The sequence below is a fragment of the Homarus americanus genome, unplaced genomic scaffold (genome assembly GCF_018991925.1).
Source record: "Homarus americanus isolate GMGI-L3 unplaced genomic scaffold, GMGI_Hamer_2.0 scaffold57980, whole genome shotgun sequence".
Taxonomy (NCBI): Eukaryota; Metazoa; Arthropoda; class Malacostraca; order Decapoda; family Nephropidae; genus Homarus; species Homarus americanus.
The window spans coordinates 7,578,924-7,601,673 of record NW_024716703.1 but is presented as its reverse complement, the minus strand read 5'-3'; the positions used below and the strand labels follow the sequence as shown (position 1 = coordinate 7,601,673).

Here is a 22,750-nt window from a genome sequence, read left to right as displayed (position 1 = left end):
TTTTTTTTTTTTAATAAAAATCTCGTGATCGTAAGTCCCGACGGTCGTGAAATCCACGTGGTCGTGAAGTGGGGTCTAGGTGTGTATATATACAGTATTACCCGCCTAGCAGTTTCATATAGCGTTTATCATATCTGAAGTGCCTCGCCGAACCTGAACTTTCACTTAACAGTTTTTCACATATCGCGGTGAGTGTCAGCTCGAGCGCTATTTTTAGATTTGCCCACCCTACACTGCCTGACTGCCTGTTTTAGCTCATAAAATTCATACAAATTACCGGCCAGAATATAATTTACATTGCTGGAATTCTTATAATTTGGTGATCATTTTGAATATAAACATCATATATTTTGCATTAGACATACAAATTTTAGATAAAAAATTTTCTCAAGTAACTATATTTATCTTTGTGCAAAATATGACATTTATATTCAAAATATTCCTGATCTTACAAGGAATCCAGCAATGTCAATTATATTATCCTAACTTTAGTTTGAGGTATTATTTATTACAAAAAGTTAAGTATTCTGGTTTTCCACACATCTCCTTGGGACGGTTGGTGGGGGAGGAGGGACCAACCGACCATCTTTTACCCGTGAAGAATATTTTTTTTATTAACTGAAGATATTTGTTTTAGCTCATAAAATTCATACAAATTATCGGTTAGATATAATTTACATTGCTGGAATTCTTATAATTTGATGATCATTTTGGATATAAACATCATATATTTTGCATTAGACATACAAATTTTAGATAAAAATTTTTCATCGGAATAACTATGTTATCTTTTGTGCAAAATATATGACATTTATATTCAAATATTCTAGTCTTCACAAGGAATCAGCAATGTCAATTATATTATCCTAACTTTAATCTGAGGTATTATTTAATAGGCTACTAAATGTTAAAAACTCTTGAAGGGAGGATTGGTGGGGGTGGAGAGGTTGGGACTGACCCAGCTTGATTGGGAAGGCAAAGGTAGGGAATTCTGATTGAAAGATAATTAATGTGAAGATTATTTTTTATTAACTGAAGATATTTGTTTTGCTCATAAATTCATAAATTACCGGTCAGAATATAATTTACATTGCTGGAATTCTTATAATTTGATGATCATTTTGAATATAAACATCATATATTTTGCATTAAACATACAAATTTTAGATAATTTCTCCTGGTAACTATGTTATCTTTTTATTTGAAATATATGACATTTATATTTAAAAATATTCCTGATCTTACAAAGAATCCACCAATGTCAATTGTATTATCTCTTTAGTTTGAGATATTATTTATTAAAATTTAGTGGTTTTCCCCAAAATTTCTCAGAGGGAAGAGCCGGCAGTGTAGTGTGAAGAGGGGAGGGAGTTAGTCCATTATTTGAATGGACATTAACTTAGCGACTGTATTTCTCTATTTTCTCTTAAGTATTAATTGTGTGCATGTACCATCATAAAATTAAGATGTTATTTTACTACAACATAGGTATGTGCCTTCAAAAAGTGGATTTGGGGATCGGGCGTTTCTATTTGAATTAATCCACATACATACATACATACATACATACATACATACATACATACATACATACATACATACATACATACATACATACATACATACATACATACATACATACATACATACATACATACATACATACATACATATATATATATATATATATATATATATATATATATATATATATATATATAGTGATTTAAGGGCGATTTTAGGAGTGTTTCTGACTTTATGCATTTGGCTTTACTTTGTATGTACTTTTCTGTGAGTTGGAACCAATTACCCAATATCCCATTAAAATTATGGATTCGGTTAACGAGCGACTCTGGAACAATTTGTTCGTTAACCAAGGACCAGTGAGTATTAGGTAGCCCATACTAATCTTTAAATAGCACACAGCGGTTCAGTGGTCAGGTCAGATGGTCCGTGACCGGCCTTCTCCATGATCACAAATCTTCTTAATTACAGTGTCAACTTGTACATACCGTTACTCGATTCATGTTAGTGCCCGGTATATTTAATAAGCCGGCGATTCTATGAAATGTTCTGTCGGGTGGCTTACATGGTAATAACGAGGCATTATCAGTCAATGCAGTGATGCTTGACATACTCAAATGAACAAACAGGCATTGGATTCACGGCCTGTTAGGACAGGCCAGGAATCAATGCTGTTTACGTGACTGACATCATAAACTGATAACAGCTATCTAGGTGTGATCATATATATATATATATATATATATATATATATATATATATATATATATATATATATATATATATATATATATATATATATATACACATACATACATACATACATACACACACAGACTTTCATATGGTTTTCACATGTCATGATGTCCGGCTCGAGCGCTATTTTGATCACCGCCTCTCCCTCCACGCCTGGGCAATGGCCTTGTGGGTTGCGCAGTGCATGTCTCTGTTCATTCACTGACGTCATATGGCGTGTCGGACTGTGATTGGCCACCCATCCTACCCCCTCTGCTGCTAGCTGTAATTGGCTTAAAAGTATTTTGAAGTGGCCACCGAGAGAGGAAAAACCGGCCTTCACTATTACGTGTGATTTCATCCTCCAGAGCCACTCGTGTATGCGTGAATCCATTGTTCTGTGAAATAAGCTTCATGAGACATACCAGTGCTTTCTTCCTGGACCCAGCCCTTGTCGTAAGAAGACACGCCGTGGTCTAAGCTACGAAGTGAAATACCTGATCATTCAAGATTTGGAGAAAGGAACACGGCAAGTTGATCTCGCGCGCCAGCATGGCGTCAACGAATCTACGATTCGCACTATCAAGAAGGATGCAGCCAAGATCAAAGAGCACATGAAAATCACAAAGTCTGCAGGTGCTTCAATGATCAAGTATTGCCAGAACAGGGTGCTGGCAAAAGTGGAAAATTTGCTGGTGAATAATTTGATTCGTCAGGCGCGACGCAACATGGCGGTGGATACGCGCTCAGTGCAGGAGTACGCACGTGAACTATACGCAGCAGTGTCACGTAAGCTGGGAATTGCAGAGCCCAAACCCTTCAATGCTTCCTCTGGTTGGCTGCATAGGTTTAAGAAGAGGAACAAGATCACCAACATCAACATTGGTGGTGAGGAAGCGAGTGCTGAACGTGTGGCGGCTAGAGATTTTCCTCCGTTCTTACGTGAGATTATGGAGGAAGGACAGTACACCGACGACCAGGTGTTTAACATGGACGAATCTGGTCTTTTCTGGAAAAAGCTACCTTCCAAGACCTTCGTTGTAAAGAATGCCAGCAAGATTCGGGGCCGGAAGATGCAGAAGGAACGCATCACCGTCCTGTTTACCACCAATGCTTCCGGTACCTGTAAACCAAAGTTATCGGTGATTCACACAGCCCGCAAGCCGCTCGCCTACAAGAATATGGACATGAACAAGCTTAATGTCCACTGGCTAACCGCACGTAAGGCGTGGATGTCCTCTTCTCTGTCCCTCTTCTGGTTTGACGACTGTTTTGTTCCCGACGTGAAGAAATTCTGCGAGCAACAGAATGTTCCATTCAACATTTTGTTGCTCCTTGACAACACACCTGGGCACTCGCCCCTACTTATGGATCGTCACCCCAACGTAAAAGTGGTCTTCCTTCCTCCCAACACTACGTCATTAATCCAGCCCATGGACCAGGAGTTGATCCGCAATGTGAAAGCTGCGTACTCTGCAAAGAAGTTCAAGCTCCTGAACGACTCTACCAACACCAAGGATGAGTTGCGTAAGCTGGGTGACACCGACAGCGAGAGTAAAAGCGACGAGGACAAGGAACAAGAGGTGGCGACTCAAGAAGTTCTCGTGAAACAATTTTGGAAGAAGTTTAACGTCAAACAAGCTGTAGACTTCTTGGTGGAGGCATGGGATCAGCTGTCTCTTGCTACGATTCGTCACGCATGGAGACATGTGTTGCATGGCATGCCAGCTGAGAAGAGGAGTGAACCTGTGATTGGTGAGGTTCAGACTGTTGCAGTAGCAGTGGACCTTGCCAGAGAAGCTGCGCTCAATATTACAGCTGAAGGCTTCTCCGAGACCACCAACGAAGACATCTTGGAGGTGTTCAGAGATCCTGAATTGACTGCTTACGAGATGTTGGAAGAAGATCACGTCAGTGAAGAGGAAGAAGAAGGTGCGTCATTCTCCGAAGAACACAGTTTAAGTCATAGTGGTATTAAGGGTGCCATGGAGTGTGCAGAGAAAATGAAGTCCTTCCTTTCCCGCGACAATAACGATGACCGCTATGAAGTCTTCCATACCCGGCTGGTGCAGACTATGGAGCCTTACATCAAGGTGTATCAAGACAACATAAACACCAGCCGTCAAAAAAGCATAACCGAGTTCTTCGCCCGCAACCCACCACAGCCAGCCCAAGCCAGTGATAGTGACAGAGGTAGAGACAGTGAAGATGACTTTGAGGGATTTGTCAGGGAGGCCCTGACAAGTGTTGGTGACAGTGATGGTGACTCACCTGAGGGCCAGTAGCCTGCCCTCTGCCTCGGAACCAGCCTCCATCCCCGTACGCCGACCCATCTCTTCTACTAACGTAAGTGTTCGACATAACTTTTAGTTTTCCTAACTTAACCTTTATTTTTCCTAACCTAACCTCTTCTATATTACTTGTTTTTTCATACCATCATAAAGTTAAGATTAAATTTTTACTACAACATAGTTGTGTGTTGTCAAAAAGTGGAGTTTGGGGGTCGGGCCAGTTTCTATTGTAATTAATCCCATATGTTCTGTTGTTCACTTAGCGCGGTTTTCACTTAACACAGTACCCTGTGGGTTTTATTGACCGCGTTAAGCGGGGTACTACTGTGTGTGTGTGTGTGTGTGTATATATATATATATATATATATATATATATATATATATATATATATATATATATATATATATATATATATATATATATATATATATATATATATATATATATATATATATATATATATACACCTAGACCCCGACTTACGACGGGGTTAGGGACCCAAATCCAGGTCGTAAGTCCGACATAGATAAAAAATTAATAAAAAATCTACAATGAAATACAGTACAGTAAAAGTAATGAATAATGATGAATGGATACAGTACAGTGAAAGTAATAAATAATAAGGAATGGATACAGTGTGACTGAGCACTTAACCTTTAATGTAGTCAGCTGAATGCACATGGGGCCCCCATAATTTTCTAATTATACATGGAGACTACATTAACTGGAAACGTTTCGGTATAGAAAATGCGTGTGTCATTTAAAAAAAAAAATTTTTTTTTTTTTTTTTTTTTTTTTATCTATATCTGAGGCGGTCGTAAGTCCACGTAGTCGTAAGTCGGGGTCTAGGTGTATATATATATTCCCCGACTTACGACGGGGTTAGGGACCCAAATCCAGGTCGTAAGTCGAAAATGCTTAAATAATACAGTATACATAGAAAATTTAAAATGGGTGTCTCTTTTTCTTCTCAGTACCTCAAAACTCTCACTTTTAAGCTTGCTTGCCAGCCATTTTAAAGTGAATTACAAACGAAATTTTTGTCAGTACACAGCGCTATCACTGACGTTGGGACTCGAAAATACGTAATTTGACAAAATTTTGGTACGACTGAGGCGGTCGTATGTCCGAGTGGTCGTAAGTCGAGTAGGTCATAAGTCGGGGAGGAGCTGTACACACACACACACACACACACACACACACACACACACACACACACACACACACACACAGTAAGTCCTGGCTTAATGTCAGGGTTACATTCCTAAAAACACGACGTTATACGACACGAGATTAAGCGGATAAATTTTCCCCCTAAGATACAGTACAGTATAGATAAAATACGGGAGTTGAGTTCCTGAGTCTCCCTGTGCCCCATGAAAAACATTACATATACAGAAAATCATTGCCATTTCTATAGATAATAGTACAGGTATATAGATATACAGTCAACCCTCGCTTTACATGGTCCCACTTTACGCGTTTACGCGGTACCCTGCCGAACACGGAATGCTCACTTTCCGCGGTGTGTGTACCCTTTTACACGGAGAGCGGCGCGAGCAGGGTGCGCACAAGGTTGCCCAGTCATCAAAACATTACCGAGTTCTTCACCCGCCACCCACCACAGCCGGCCCAAGTCAGTGATAATGATAGTGAGGATATGGACTTATATGGACTTTGAGGGGTTTGACAAAGAGGCCCTGCAAGCCTCTGTGGTGGATAGTGATACAGGTGAGGGCCAATAATCTGCCCTCTGCCTCGGAACCAACCCCCCCATCCCCGTGTGCCCAGCCATCTTTTCTACTAATGTAAGTATTAAAAAACCTAATATTATTGATATTTCTCTTAATTATTAATTGTGTGTGCATACCATCATAAAATTAAGAAGTTATTTTTACTATAACGTAGGTATTGTGTCTGAAAAAGTGGAGTTTGGGGGTCGGCCCGGTCTCTATTTAAATTAATCCCATATGTTCTGTTGTTCACTTTACGCGTTTCTCACTTTACACGGGCCGCCGTGGGTTCAATTGACCACGTAAAGTGAGGGTTCACTGTATAACTATTAAGTTTGTATTGGTACTCACCGATGGGCGGAGTTGGTAGAGTGAGTGTGTGGTGGGTAGTGTAGCGGAGGAGGAAGGCGGGAGTGGAGGAGGAGCGGGCTGGAGAGGAGGAGGGTGGTGTGTCACTGAGACTGCGGCTGCTTCCTCCTCCTCCTGCCGTCCTGTGACGAACAAATGAATCCAGTGTTGACTGTTTGGTGCTACTCTTCTACTTCTCCTTTTAGATATCAGTGTAACAACCAAGACTCATCAATGCTGCGATGAACCTTTGAGCTACGTTCTCTGTTTGGGTCGTCATCTATAAGGATTTGCATTGCTTGCTGGAACATGTTGAATGATTCTGCCATCTTGGAAGTTAGCGTTCATTGAGGTTCTTCTTCATCATCGTTGTCTTCAATGGGACTGTGTTCTGTTAATTATTGGTGAGCTCTTCTGTATGGGATGCCAGGACATCCTCAATATCCTCTGATTCCAGCTCATCAAAGCCTGCCTGTCTAGCCAAGCTGAGGATATCCCTAGTCACAGCTGGGACTAAGTCCGTGAATCCTGTAAAACTGTTGACGCACCCAGGCCACAATTTACCCCACACACCATTCAGGCAAATTTCTGAAATCTCTTGCCAATGTTGTCAATTGCATGAAGAACGTTGACGCTGCGCCAATATTCTCGGATCGTGGGTTTTTCTCCGTCTGTAGCTTTGAGCAGCTTGGCATGGTACAGCGTAAATAATACACCTTGAATGCGGCAATGACTCTTTGGTCCATAGGCTGCATCAGTGCTGTCGTGTTGGGAGGCAGAAATACAACTTTTACACTGTCAGGCAAATCGTGGAGATTGGGAGGATGAGTTGGAGCATTGTCAATGATCAGAAGAATTTTGAAGTCTAGGTTCTCCTTGGCTAGTATTCCTTCATTGCACGTTTAACCACTGGCTAAATATGGCGCCGGTTATCCATTCCTTCTTATTTGCCTTGTAGATCACTGCAAGGAGATACTTAGAGTAACCTTTCAGGGCCTGTGGGTTGGCAGAGCGAGAAATCAACATCAGCTTCAGCTTGAAAACGCCGGCAGCGTTGGCGCCAAGCAGCAGCGTCATGCGGTTTTTTGCTGCTTTAGAAGCTGATGCTCTTATCTCCTCCTTGGAGATATAGGTCCTCTTGGGCATCCTCTTCCAAAAGAGACCAGTCTCATCCACATTGAAGACTTGCTTCGATGAGTATCCTCCTTCCTGGATAATCCGTTGGAATTCTGGTGGGAATGTCTTGGCAGCAACCGTATCTGAACTGGCAGCCTCACCAGTCATCTTAATATTGTGGAAGTTATACCTGTGCTTAAAACGTTGAAACCATCCTCGGCTGGCCGTAAAGGTATCTTCCTTTGATCCTTCACCCTCTTCTTCCTTTATGTCGTCAAACAAAGATCTGGCCTCATGCTGGATAATCATAAGGCTTACAGGTGCATTGCAATTCTGGTCCCCCATCCACATAGCCAGCATCTTTTCTATCACAGTACTTCTAGTACGAGTTCTTTTAGTTGCACTGAGAGTAGTACCACTTCCAGCACTAACCTTAATCTTGTCAGCATTGGTCTGGATAGTACGCACCATTGTGGGGGTTAGACCAAGCACTGTGTCTATGTCCACAGTGCGTTCCCCTTTTTCAAATCGGGTTAATACATCCATTTTCGTAGCAAGGGTAATGGTTTTTTGTTGCCTCTTCACTACACAAACATCAGTAGCACTTGATGGGCGCTTGGAAGCCATTTCGAATGGTTATAGTACAGTTTTAGAGCAAAAGCACTTAGCACACACGAATGATGTGAAGTCGCAACAGAGACTGGCTTGGGGATGCTGTGACGTTCCTCGAGTGAAGGCAGCTTGCCGAGCTGAGAGAGCCTAGCGTGGCCAGACAAGAGCGGATGATGCACCGTAGAAAGTAGTCCGTGATAATGCAGAACGACGTACTGTTAGTATCGGATCCCCAGGAAGTTAAACGAATTTTTGGTCTCTAAAGTTTAGCGACGTAGTACCGAAACAATGTTAAGCAGGATGATGATATACTAGGATGCAACAAAAAAAAAAGAGTAAAAAGAAATTAAAAATTGAAAAAATCACATTAATCTACACCACGAAGATGCCGGAACACCAGTATAATTTTTCAGGGGCAGATCCAGAAATATCAGCGAGTCCATCCAGCTGTGGGGTTTCGGGAGAGGGTGGGGGGTGCTGTAAGGTGCATTTTGAAGCCATGTGCACTTGATATTAGGAGATATTCTGAACTCACTAGTAATTACATTTTACTATACAAAAAATGCCTGAGTACAACACTGCCTTAATGAAAAATATTGGAATTTTCTGATGAAAAGGGGGGGTCTGGACCCCCAGGACCCCTCCCGTGGATCTCCCCCCTGTTTTTCCTCTTAAACATGTACTAATTTCTCTTTTCAGAACTTGGGTAAGGGGTCTCTATGGATGGTTGATCCAGCTTACCGTCCAAACCTCCTCCAGGCACTGAGCAAAACCCCTTTCCATCCTTATTCCAATCTGGATCGTATCTACATGGTTTCTACAAAGGCTGCTTATAACAACAGGCCAGTGCTGTATAGGTGGGTCAGGGAATGATCCAACCAACTTTTTTGCTTTTCAATTTACAAGTTGATAGGAAATGCATGCTGGCTTTTCCACCCATGAAACTAAGTTACTTACACTAATTAGAGGATACATTAATCTTTAACCTGGAGATAATCTTTATAACTTCTTTGAAAATAACTTCCCCCAAAATGGTTATTGAAGATGAAACAAAGTGCACTTGTGAAGCTCGAAATTTATTTATGAAAAGATAAGGAATAAAAAACCATTAACTTGCAATAATTGTTTTATATATTGGAAAGAGCCTTATCTTGTAAACAACAAAAGTTATTTAGAATTTGAGTTCAGTATTATGTTTCTTACATCAGTATCTAAGAGAAACAGAAATACTTTGGTGATCTCTTTTTCATTATCGTTATTACAGGTTACCCTCAAATTTACTGAGGATTGTGTTCCTATATAAGGCCAGTATAAATGGTATCAAAATTAATGAAGAGGTGTTTCCTTTGTGAGAGGGGAATTATGTTCCAGTCACAGCCAAAGTCTTGCCCTTTTGATGATGATTTTGTGTTGTCTAAGTTTTCATGGTTACACTAAGAACAATTTCATAATTAAACATTATGAACTGTATTACTAAATCCAACTAAACCCAGGAATTCTGGGAATGGTACACAAGTAATGGCTTGTGATTGAGTGGCATCCTTGTGACACATGAAGAGGGATAAAATTTCCCATAAAGCATTATGTGAAGGGAAGGTCATTTTAAATTAAATTTGGATTGTAAAAAGCAAACCATATACTGTACGGTACATTTGAATCCAGTTCTTGCGAAGTTGTTGTATATGAAAGCAACTAGTGCTATTATTATTATAATTATTGTTTTTAACAATTCCCTTTCAGCTTAAATTTTATTTCCCTATCAATTTATGCTAGTGCATGCAGGGCTGTGGAGTCGAAGACAAAACCTTCGACTCCGACTTCTCAAATTTTTATGCTTCCGACTCCGACTCCGACTCCTTGGCCTATTTGTAACAACTATTTCTACCATCCTAATTGTAATTTGTATGTTGTAACCTGCATAGGTAAAAAGTAAAACACCGTGGCTATACTGCTACAGCTTTATTAATGATCTGGACGATATTTAAGAACTACAAAAAGATGATAGGCTTGACTTTCAAAGTTTCAATCAAAAGAAAAATAAATTTATTAAGAATTCAAGATATTAACTAGAAAACACCATTTACATGTATATCTAAAAGTTCGATCTCAGCATATGAATTTTGTTTAAGCTCATAATCTGATGTGGATCTAAATGATGATCCTACAATTCCTTTTAAAGTAAAGTTATATATTTATGTACATTAAAGAAATGAATACCTTATTAAGGAAAATGGATAAACCTTACATGATTAAGTTATTAAATTAAATTTGCCTTAATCTCACCAAAAACAGGTTGTAGCTAATTGTTTTGTAGCTGAGAGCCTCTGTGCAGTTTTCAACGAAACAAAATTTGATATAATTCAAAATTTCAAATGGTAAAGAAGAGACTATCGTCCAAAATTATAGTGCTATACTGTGCCTGCTACAATAAATTCATAATAATGCTTATAAAATGGAAATAAATTCTTTTAATAATTTAAGAAAATTAGTGGGATCAGTGGAATCACTGCAATGAATATGCCTGAGTTCATATATTTGTTCTTAGGAACAGAATAGCTTCAGTCGGAGTCGGAGTCGGAGTCTGGACAATTTTACCGACTCCGACTCCGACTCCACAAGCCGAAATTTCCTCCGACTCCGACTCCACAGCCCTGAGTGCATGTTCTTAAAATTTGCTTGATCTTTAGACTTCCTGATATACAGTATCTACTTTTAACAGCTGTGTTGTGGTAGAATTTTCCCACTACAGTAGTTTAGTTGGCACAAATGTTTCACATACATAAGATTAAGCTATTAGTTTTTACCTTTTTTATTTCTTTTTCATTCTTTTCCCCATCTTTCGATTTTCCTTTCATTCTGTTCCTTCTTTTTTCTTTCTTTACTTGGTTTTCTTTTTTCTTCAAAATTTTTAGGGGAAGAATCCTCTCACCTCTGCAGTAGAAGGAACCTTCCCTTATGGACTTCAGGCATGTTAGTGTACATTTGTCCCCACTAATCTCCCTGCCGTTACCACCATAATTTTAAATATATTGGTCATTTGATGATTTTGAATATAGGCTAATATTCCCTCACATAATGCTTGAAAGTTATCCTGTATCATCGTGTTTGACTTTACAAATTCTTTCTTCATTTCATATGTACTGGAAGGCTTTCCATTGTTATGCATGACTTATTTATTTTTATGATCCTGCAGGCAGCTTGGTGAAACAGTTGGTAATCAAGGAAGTGTAGTGAGAACTGCAGTGAATGTAGAGACTCCTGTCATCAGCCCTTCTAAACCAGCTGGAGCAAATGTTCCTGATCCTGAACTGTTCCCATACCTGGCACGCCGCTTGGGATCATCAACAGTAGGAGGACTTGGTACTCTTGGCACCACAGGTGTAGGAACACCAGCACCAGGAGTTCACAGTGAAGATGTGGATGCAGCAGCTGCAATGCTAGCTCTCAAACATGGATCACACATTGTTACACCTGCCAGTGGTAACTATCATATTTTCAATGATTTTTATAGTGGAGTTGTACTTTTTGAAGATTGATTTTGTGGTATGAAATGCTTAGTGATAGATATAGAATCCCAAGTACTGTACTTAAAGAAAAATATAAGCTTTGCTATTCTAAATTTCTCCTCTGGATTCATACCGTCCATGCTGCCATTTCCTTCTCTGAAGAAATTTGTTGAAAATACAAGCTGTAATAGTCTTATATTTTTTATTTAGTTGTTTTTATTTTCACAGAATCTTACTCCCAACTAAGGAATGGGAAAGATACATCTGTTTTATATGAAGAATGCCGAAAAAGAAAAAGGAAAAGAAAACACACAGCAGTAAGTGACATGTAGTTTATCCATGGTCATAGGTGTTGTGCTTAACTGTAATACTTGTACTGTACTTGCAAACTTGACACTATAGTAATTTGTAAAAACTACAAAATACTGTAAGTCCAATAATTACAGTATTGAAATTTTTGGCTGTGGTGGTAAGCAAACATGAAATGTATTATTTAAGAGGGTAAAGGGAAATTTTTATTACAATACCTATATATATTACACTTATCGCTCCGTATTTGCGAACTCCTTGTTAGCGAATTCATTTAATAACAAAAAATAATAGTCACCACAATTAATATTCAGCACCCCCTGGTAAAATCAGGTTTTGTGACCCACTAACACCTAACAACCTCCCCCATTCATGTAACACCACTGTATGCAAAACATCTCCACTTTTACGGTAAATCCATTATCATACTTTATTTAATTTACAATGCAATTCCTCTCATCCATATTCCAACTATCTGAATCTTACAGGTATCTGAACTTTGTCCCCTTTGGTCCTGTTCAGTAAAATTTTTTTATCTAGTCCAACAATCCGAACGCAACTGAAGTCATTCATTTGTGTGTCTGCCACCAATAGCACTATAACCGCTTTGTTAAATAAAATTGATACATAGCATATCATAATACATATACTATAGCACATAAACTCAAACCATTATCTGAGTGATGCCACACAGTTCAGCCAGGCAGTCAATCAGCTGACTCTTGAGAGTGTGCGTGCGTGTGAGCCATCACACTGGGGAAAGGGACACGAGCGAGTCGGCGGTCCTCGGCGACGCAGCACTGGTCACTGCATCCACACATACACAGTTATGCTCTTCATTTTTCTTATTTTATTTTTTATATATTTTCTTTATTCCTAAGTCATATTAGAGTACAGGTAGTTCTTCTATAACGCGATAATTGTGTTCTTGTAAAATATCGTGTTATAGAAAATCGCGTAATAGAAATAACAGGGCTTATGGAGAAAATAGGGTTAGGTGCAGATTACTCGAAATCGAAAAAATTTAGTAGTTAGCCTAACACAAAGGATAGCACAGTCTAAATAAATGTTACATTCATATCTAATAATAAAATCATACAGTAAATGTAACACTTTACCTTGAAAAAATATGAATGTAACTTGATGGGGGAGAAGGGTGATTTTGAGGTTGATAACATCGAGCTTCTCTTCAAGTGTTATATCCTTTCTTTTACGATCATCACCGGGAATTCTATCACCAGAACGCTTATTGGAGATATTCTTCTTTACCATATTCACAATTAATACCACAAAATTGGAGAAATAGTAAGCAAAAATCGCGTTATAGCTAACAAGCGTTCGCGTTATACAAATATCGTTCCTAATTCATAAATCGCGTTAGAGCAAATTCGCGTTATCAAAACACGCGTTATAGCAGAACTCACTGTACGTATTGTAATTTTTACTCCTTTACTCTGTATTAGAGGAAACAGTGATATATACAGTATATATACAGCCACTCCTCGACTTATGACCACCCGGACATACAACCGCCCCAGTTGTACCAAAAAAATTTCAAATTATGTATTTTCGAGTCCCAATGTTAGTGATTGCGCTGTTTACTGAGAAAATTTTCTTTTGTAATTCCCTTTAAAATGGCTGGCAAGCCATGTTGCTGAGAAGAAAAAGAGACACCCATTCGTTCCAGAAGGTTGTTTGTTAACCGGAAATTTCGTTAACCGAAACCATTGTTTCAATGGGATTTTGGGTAATTGGTTCCATCTCACTAAAAATTACATACAAACTAAAAATAAATGCAGTAAAGTACACTTACTTCGAGGTGTGCATGTAGAAGGCTCCTGGTTGATGATGATGGTGGTGATGATGGGAATTAGAAGTGGGGGTGGAGGAGAAGGGAGAAGAGGAGGCAGTGGGGTGGAACAGAAGTCACCCCATGCTTCATGCCTCCATTGCACCCATAAAATTTTAAGTTCACTTGGTGTAATTCAAGATTATTTTCTTTAAATCAACACTGCACTATATATTGTCAATATGTAAAATAAATTTCAGAATGACCAATAATAATTGTACAGTAGAAGTCCAAAAATCCGGACTGCTTGGGGATTGGGTCGGTCCGGATTTTCGGATTTTCCGGATTCTCAGGCAGTACTTTTAAAATTCAAATTTAAGGAGGAATAAAGAAGAGATGAACAGGTACATTTTGATAGTTTATTCATTAGCAAATATAGCATGCTTCATTTATCAAAATGAGCAGTTTTAGAGAAAAAGCTGTGAATTCTAGAATTTTATTCTTTGCCCTTTTTATATCATAAATTGTAGACTTTCCAATGTCATATGTTTCCATTAGAAAAGTATTGCTCACACCACATTCTAGTTTCTTAATTATTTCAAGTTTGTCACTCAATTTCAACGTGTTCTTCTTTCTCTTCACACAACGAAGTTTATCTACTTTAGGAGTCATTATTATGGGCTTGTACAGTACTCTGTAAATGGAAAGAGTAGGATTCAAAATTACATACGTTGTCACAGTTTGATTGCTCGTTTTAAAGTGGCGACTGCGTGGTCGCTTGTTGACGCTGTGCAGCTGTGGCGCTCATGCATGTGCACATACACACAAAAGCCAGCTAAAAAAAAAAAACTTAGCTTTCGAAAAGTCCGGATTCCCAGGTGGTCCGGATTTCTGGCATCCTGATTTTTGGACTTTTACTGTGCTGTAAAAACGTAAAAATAGTGTATGTTCAAGAGAGTCAAGCAAGATGTTTCCTCCACTGAACAGAGATACAAACTGAGGCCTTGGTGGGTGAGTGAAGTGGCTGATGGGCACACCAAAAACTAGTTCCCTGTACTGCAATTATGTAAAATAAGTGTTAAAATGACTAAAAATTTTAATATAATACTTGAAAAATTATTGAATAGTGCAACCTTCTTGATATTTACTCCAATTTTAACGAATGTGAGCCCTAGAACCGATTTCTGTATTGGCGGACTAATCTTCCAGCTGGTGAGCAAGCCAAAGCATGTCGAAACATTTTCGTAAGAATTTTGTTCACCGAATTTTTGTTCGTTAACCGAAATGAAGATTCTTATGGAAGGTAATTCGTTAGCTGAAATTTCGTTAACTGAGGCGTTCGTTAACCGAGGGACCACTGTATTATTTTCGCATTTTCGACTTACAACCAATTCGACTTACGACCTGGATTTGGGTCCTTAACCCCATCGTAAGTCGGGGAGTGGCTATATATATATACAGTGACCCCTCGGTTTACGAACTCAATCCGTTCCAGAAGGTCGTTCGTTAACCGAAAAGTTCGTTAACCGAAACCATTGTTTCAATGGGTTTTTGGGTAATTGGTTCCAGCTCACCGAAAATTTCCTAAATTCAACAAAAATGGTAGAAAAGTTCACTTACTTTGAGGTGTGTATGTAGAAGGCTCCTGGATGATGATGGGAATTAGAATGGGGGTGGAGGAGAAGGAAGAAGAGAAGGCATTGGGGTGGAAGAGAAGTCACCCCATGGCATCATTTCACCCATAAAATTTTAGTTCTCTTGGTGTATTTCAAGATTATTTTCTTTAAATCAACACTGCACTGCATTATATATTGTCACTATGTAAAATATATTTCAAAATGACCAATAATTTGCTTGGAAACACAGAAAAAAAGCGTTTAGTTGAAGAGAGTCTCAAGCAAGATGTTACCTCCAGTGAAAACAGAGAGACTAACGCCTGTTTGCTGTGTTAAGAGGCTGGATGCCGCGCATTAAACTAGTCACTTTACCTTCAATTATGTTCAATAATTGTTAAAATGACTAAAAAATTGAATATTAAACTTTTAAATTATTGAATAGTATAAACTTCTTGATATTTACTAAAATAGTAAGGAATTTAAGCCCTAGATCCGATTAATGTATTGGCGGACTGATACTAAAGCTGGTTGCCTGGTCAGTGCAAGCGAAAACATGTTGAGGTCGGTTACGTAAGAACTTCGTTAATCGAATTTTTTTCGTTAACGGAATTGAAGATCCTTATGGAAGGCAGTTCGTTAATCGAAATTACGTTAACCGAGGTGTTCGTTAAACGAGGGGTCACTGTATATATATATAGGCTATATATTTATATATATATATATATATATATATATATATATATATATATATATATATATATATATATATATATATATATATATATATATATATATATATATATATATATATATATACATATATATATATACATATATATATATATATATATATATATATATATATATATATATATATATATCATTGGGTCTCACATTCGTGGTCCCGCATGGTTCACGGTGCCTTGGTGCCTTGCCAGAACCTCACATGCCATTACGGGGTCGTGAAACGCCATTACAGGAGAGTGTCCGCCGACGTCTTTTTAGATTTGCCCCACCGGTCGAATCACGACACGCTGGAGAGTGTCCGCATGACGCTATTTTTAGGATTTGCCCCACGCCACCCACCCGCCTGCCTGCCTCTCCTCCCTCCCTCCGCTTGGGGCAAGCGGCGCTGCAAGGCTGGCGCAGTGTGTGTCTTTGTCATGTTATCACCGACGCCGCCAAGCGCATCGACAGACTCCAGGATTGGCCATGCATCCCTACCCTCTGCTGCTAGCTGTAATTGCTTTCAAAGTATTATGACGCGGTTCACCCGGGAGGGAGGGAGGAGGAGAGACGACGCCAATTCTAGCCGCGCAGTTTTCATCTCCAGGCTAATTCGCAAACGCCAAGATCCATTGTCTCCGTGAAATGGCTTCCGCCGGACCACCACCCCAGAGAAAAAACCTTGGCCTGGACCCAGCGGCACTAAACCAAGGGAAGACACAACGCTCCTAAACTACGAGGTGAAGTATAGCATCATCCAAGAAGTTGGAGAAAGGAACAAAAGCAGTGATGACGGCGCCAGCCAGCATGGCGTGAACGAATCTACCATCCGGACTATGTGCTAGGAAGGATTCAGCTACATAAAGGATACATGAAGACTGCAAAGTCTACAGGTGTTTCTAAGATCAAGTATTTTCACAACCAGGTGCTTTCAAGACAGAAAATTACTTGTGGGTATTTCTAGTGGCGCCACGCGACGGAACATGGCGTCGACACGCCTGTGAAGGACTTCACGACGAACTGTACATGGCAGTGCAGCACGAAGATGTGGGAACTTGTTTCCAAACCTTAATGCTTCCTCTGCGGTTACAGAGGTTTAAGATCCGAACAAGATCACCAATATAAACATTGGTGGTGAAGAAGCGAAAAGGATCATGCTGCGCTCGAATTTCTCCGTTTTACGTGAGATTATGATGAAGGACAGTACAGTGACGACGGTGTGCTTTAAATATGGACGAATCTGTCTTTTCTGGAAAAACTACCTTCCAAGTCCTTCGCTAGAAGAATGCCGCAGTGATTGGGCCGAAAATGCAGAAGGAACGATCACCGTCCTGTTTACCACCACACGCCTCCTGCACTCTGTAAGCCTGCTATCGGTGATCCACAGCCCCAAGAAGTCGCGACGCTTACATAAGAGCATGGACATGACCAAGCTAAATGTCCACTGGCTGACAGCACGAAGGGCATGGATGTTCTCACATCGTCCCTCTCCTGGTTTGATGACTGTTTGTTCCCGATGTAAAGAAATTGTGAGCATAGAATGTCCTATTTAATATTTTTGTTGCTAAGGACAACGCACCAGGACACCGCTTCCCTACCTTCTTGTTAGATCGTGGCCACCCTCAACGTAAAAAGTGGTCTTCTTCCTCCCAACACTACGCTCTTTAATCCAGCCCATGGACCAGAGCGATTTGCAATGAAAGCTGCATTCTCAACAACAAAAAAATTCCAGCTCCTGAATCCACTACACCAACACCAGGAAAGAGTTATGAACCTGGAGGACACCACCACCGATAGCAAGAGTTTACTTAAGATGAGGAACAAGAAGTTAGAACAGCAAAAATACTCTTCAAACACCCAGAGTATTTATCAAGAAAGCTAGGACATCTTGGTGGAGCTGCGGGATCAGCTGTCTATTGTTACAATTGTCACGATGGAGACATGTGTTGTATGGAATACCAGAGGAGAGGAGGAGCTGACCCAGATCAGAGGTTCAGAATGTTGCAGTAGCAGTGGACCTGCCAGAGAAGCTGCAGACTGGAGCGCAGTTCCAGGCTTCTCCCGAGACCAACAACGCATTTTACATCCTGAGGTGATCAGAAATCCTGAAGTGACTGTCATTTAGATGTTGAAGCAAGAACACGCTAGTGAAGAGGGAGGAAGAAGGTGTGGCAGTTCCAAGAACACAATTTAAGTCATAGTGATATTAAGTGGTGCCATGAGTGTGCAGAAGATGAAGTCCTTCCTTTCATGGTATAATGACGAAGGACCTCATGAAGTCTTCTATAACTGCTGGTGTGGTGCTGCCAAGTGGAGCCGCATATCAAGGTGTATCAATGGCAACATCAACGCCAGCCGCCAGCAAAGTATACAGTTAACAGATTTCTTCACCAAGAACCCACCACAGCCAGCCCAAGCCAGTGATAGTGACAGTGAAGTTGGATTCTTGAGGATTTAAGTCAGGAAGCCCCGATAACCGTAAAGTGACAGTGATGATGATTCATCTAGTAATGGTGATTCACACCTAGTAATGGTGATCTCACCTGAGGGCCAGTAATCTGCCCTCTGCCTCGAACCAGCCTCCATCCCTGCAGATGTCGCACCATCTCTACTGTACCGTAAGTGTTCTACATAATTTTAGTTTCTTTAACCTTACCTTTATTTTTCCTATGTTAACCTTTATCTTTCCAACCTAACCTCTTCTATATTACTTGTTTTTTCATGCCATCACAAAGTTAAGATAAAATTTTACTGCAAATATAGTTATGTGGTCGTCAAAAGTGGAGTTTGGGGGATCGCCTGGACTCCATTTCAATTAATCCCATATGTTATGTTGTTCACTTTTCTCGCGTTTCTCACTTTCCAAGGTACTCTCCTCGGGTTACATTAACCATCGTCAAAAAAGTGGGTTTGGGGATCGGCCTGACTCCATTTCAATTAATCCCATATGTTATGTTGTTCACTTTCGTACTTCCTCACTTTCCGGTACCCTCCAGTTTACTAACATCAATATGAGATAACTATATACTAATTATTAAATTATTATAATAATAATAATGATGGAGGTTGCAGCCGGTGGCTGAAAATATACAGACTTACATTTGATTTAGACATAATGATATAATATGCAGTGAATACATTTACAGGGCTGTACAGTACATAAATCAGGATTTGTTTATTATTTTAACAATAGATGGGATGGTGCTGTTCTTATATCTATCGGTGCGGGCTCTTATGGGCTGTATTTTGTTGTAGTGGCGGACTGCGCGAGTGTGTGTGTGCGTACGCATGCACATACTACATACAGTATAGTCTGCATTTACGCGGTCCATTGAACCCGTGGAGGTCCACGTAAAACGAGAAATGCGTAAACGAAATAACAGAACATATGGGATTAATTGAAATAGAGACTGGGCAGACCCCCAAACTCCACTTTTTCCGACACAATACGTACGTTGTAGTAAAAATAGTATCTTAATTTTATGATGGTATGCACACACATAATATAGAAGAGAAATATCAATAAGAGAATAATATACTGTACCAAGTAAAACAAAAATCAAGGTTTAACACTTACGTTAGTAGAAGAGATGGGTCGCCATATGGGAATGGCGGCTGGTTCCGAGGCAGAGGGCAGATTAGTTGCCCTCCGGTGAATCACTATCACTATTCACAAAGGTTTGCAGGGCCTCCCTGACAAAATCTTCAAAGTCCATATCATCACTGTCACTATCACTGACTTGGGCTGGCTGCGGTTGTGGTGGGTTGCAGGCGAGACTAGCATTGACGTTGTGGTGATACATCTGGACATACGGCTCCATAATTTTCGACTGAAGGTTATTAGACACTTCATACCGATGCTTAACTGTGTCTTTGTCAAGGATGAGCTTGATTTTCTCCCCCAACTCGATGACTTCCTTCACATTTTCATGGCTTGGTCCAGGTTCAAGGTTTTACTGGGGTGGTGGGGGTCCAGCGGAAGCCATTGTGAGGGGAATAGCGGGCACAAGTGAGAACTGTATATGCGGAGAACTGAGAACAATGAGAGTGGCCCAGCTAGGTCAGCGACTCCTTCCCTCTGGTGACAGGGCATATCATGTTACATTAAACCAATCGCAGCTAGCTGTGGAGGGAGGTAAGGATGCATGGCCCAATCACAGTCCGATAAGTCATATGACATCAGCGATAACGTAAGAGCGACCTAATGCGCACCCCTCACCGCACCGCTTCCCGCGTATGGTCAAGAATGGACCACGTGAGTACAAAATGGCGCGGCGCGTCTGGATCTCTCGAGCCGCTCGCCGCGTAAATGATGAAATTTACCGCGTAATCAAAACATTTCATTCTGGCAAGGCACTGCGTAAATGACCAAACGCGTAAACAAAATCTGCGTAAATCGAGACTATACAGTGGTCCCTCAGTTAACAAGCACCTCGGTTAACGAATTACCTTCCATAAGATTCCTAACTTCGGTTAACGAGCAATCCCTCGATTAACGAGTTTCTTATGAGACGACCTCAACATGTTTTCACTTGCATTTGGCGGTCCACCAGCTGTAGTATTAAATCGCCAATACGGTAATCGGTTCTAGGGCTTATATTCCTTACCATTTTAGTAAATATCAAGAAGTTTATGCTATTCAATAATTTTAAAAGTTTAATATTAAATTTTTTAGTCATTTTAACAATTGTTGAACATAATTGAAGGTAAGTAAACCAGTTTTATGCACCCCATCCAACCTGTCAACACACCAAACAGGTGTCAATCTCTCTGTCTTTTCAGTGGAGGTAACATCTTGCTTGAGACTCTTCAACTAAATGCTTTTTTTCTGTGTTTGCAAGCAAATTATTGGTCATTTTGAAATTTATTTTACATATTGACAATATATAATGCAGTGCAGTGTTGATTTAAAGAAAATAATCTTGAATTCCACCAAGAGAACTAAAATTTTGTAGGTGAAATGGCGCCATGGGGTGACTTCTTTCTCTTTCACCCCAATGCCTTCTCTTCTCCCTTCTCCTCCACCCCCTATTCTAATTCCCATCATCATCATCATCATCATCCAGGAGCCTTCTACATACACACCTCAAAGTAAGTGTACTTTTCTTCCTTTTTTGTTGAATTTGGGCAATTTTCGGTAAGCTGGAACCAATTACCCAAAAACCCATTGAAACAATGGTTTTGGTTAACGAGTTTTTCGGTTAAAGAGCAACCTTCTAGAACGGATTGTGCTCGTTAACCAAGGGACCACTGTACTGTATATATATACTTAGACTTGAATTATACATAGAGAAAACAATTATTTATGTTAAATTGTATGAATTTGTATTGCAAAAACTCACTCCATATAAACATCAACATCTCTTGAAACATTTATCATTTGGTAACCATGGTACCATACCGTATTTTTGCCATAAGGTATTAAATTCCGTATTTGTGAATTCATAATTCGCGACAATTTCAAAGAATGTAACTCACGAATACAGGTAGATAAGTGTATTAGGCATATATGGAATGTATTTACAAGGCAATGAAGAGAAAATTGATCAGGCTGCTCAAAGTTTTGACGTTAAATTCATATGCAATGTGTTTACAAGGTTGGTGATGCACGAATGATGGTGATCAGTTCCTCCCCAAGTGAGGATCATTCATACACATCAGTGGAAGGAGATGACGACTACTCTGCATCTTCCACACCTTTACAAGCCACGCCTAATTCCACTGAACCTCATTCTCACCCCTCACCACCTAAGAAGGTTAACCATTCTCCAACCTCAAGTGTAGATGAAGCCTTCTCAGATGACTCATATGATAGTGATGTGACCAGGTTGGTATGGGCTTATCTGTTTGTGATTATCTAACTCATATATAGTTATCACATTATTATTCAGTTATACATTTCACAGGATTTCTTGTTATTTTTTGTATAAGATCACAATATTCAAAGATTTCTCCAAACATTTGCTTACCAGATGAGATCTTCCCATGCTCTAACAGATCCTGTTCTCTTTCATCTTTCATTTCAGAGAGACAACTAAACTATCTCTATGACACCATTTTATGTCACATCGTAAAATATATTTTAGAACAATAGAAATTTCAGTTTAGGTATACTGCACATTTACGTAAAATCAATTCAACCTCGTTACAGTGTCACATTCATTACAGTGTACCTTGCTCTTGTGATACCCCTAAAAGAAAGTTTGTATCAAGGGAGAGCTGTTAGATGTAACGAGGAACAAAATATGATTGACAAGAAAATGTACATGACATATACTGTACCGTCTAATGTAATGATTAAAAACATCATCTCTTTGTGTCATGGTTTTATGTAAAGTCTAGGTGTTATGTTATATTGTGTTTCTTAAATTTCTTACCGTAGAGTTTGATACCTTCGCACTGTTTACTTACAGGAGATTATGGTGTACCTACGTAGAAATTCAC

At 39.7% G+C, this 22,750-nt stretch overlaps 1 protein-coding gene across 2 annotated transcripts in view; it reads left to right on the top strand.

The window, feature by feature from the left end:
* LOC121858274 overlaps window positions 1–22,750 on the top strand; it is a 180,501-nt gene that overhangs the window by 155,574 nt on the left and 2,177 nt on the right. The window contains exons 6-9 of one of the 2 annotated variants that reach the window (XM_042354583.1): window positions 9,060–9,217; window positions 11,554–11,840; window positions 12,095–12,183; window positions 21,904–22,133. In XM_042354583.1, the coding sequence (XP_042210517.1) occupies window positions 9,060–9,217; window positions 11,554–11,840; window positions 12,095–12,183; window positions 21,904–22,133 (764 nt within the window). The remainder of the gene's footprint in view (window positions 1–9,059; window positions 9,218–11,553; window positions 11,841–12,094; window positions 12,184–21,903; window positions 22,134–22,750) is intronic. The other variant, XM_042354584.1, reaches the window with a different exon arrangement.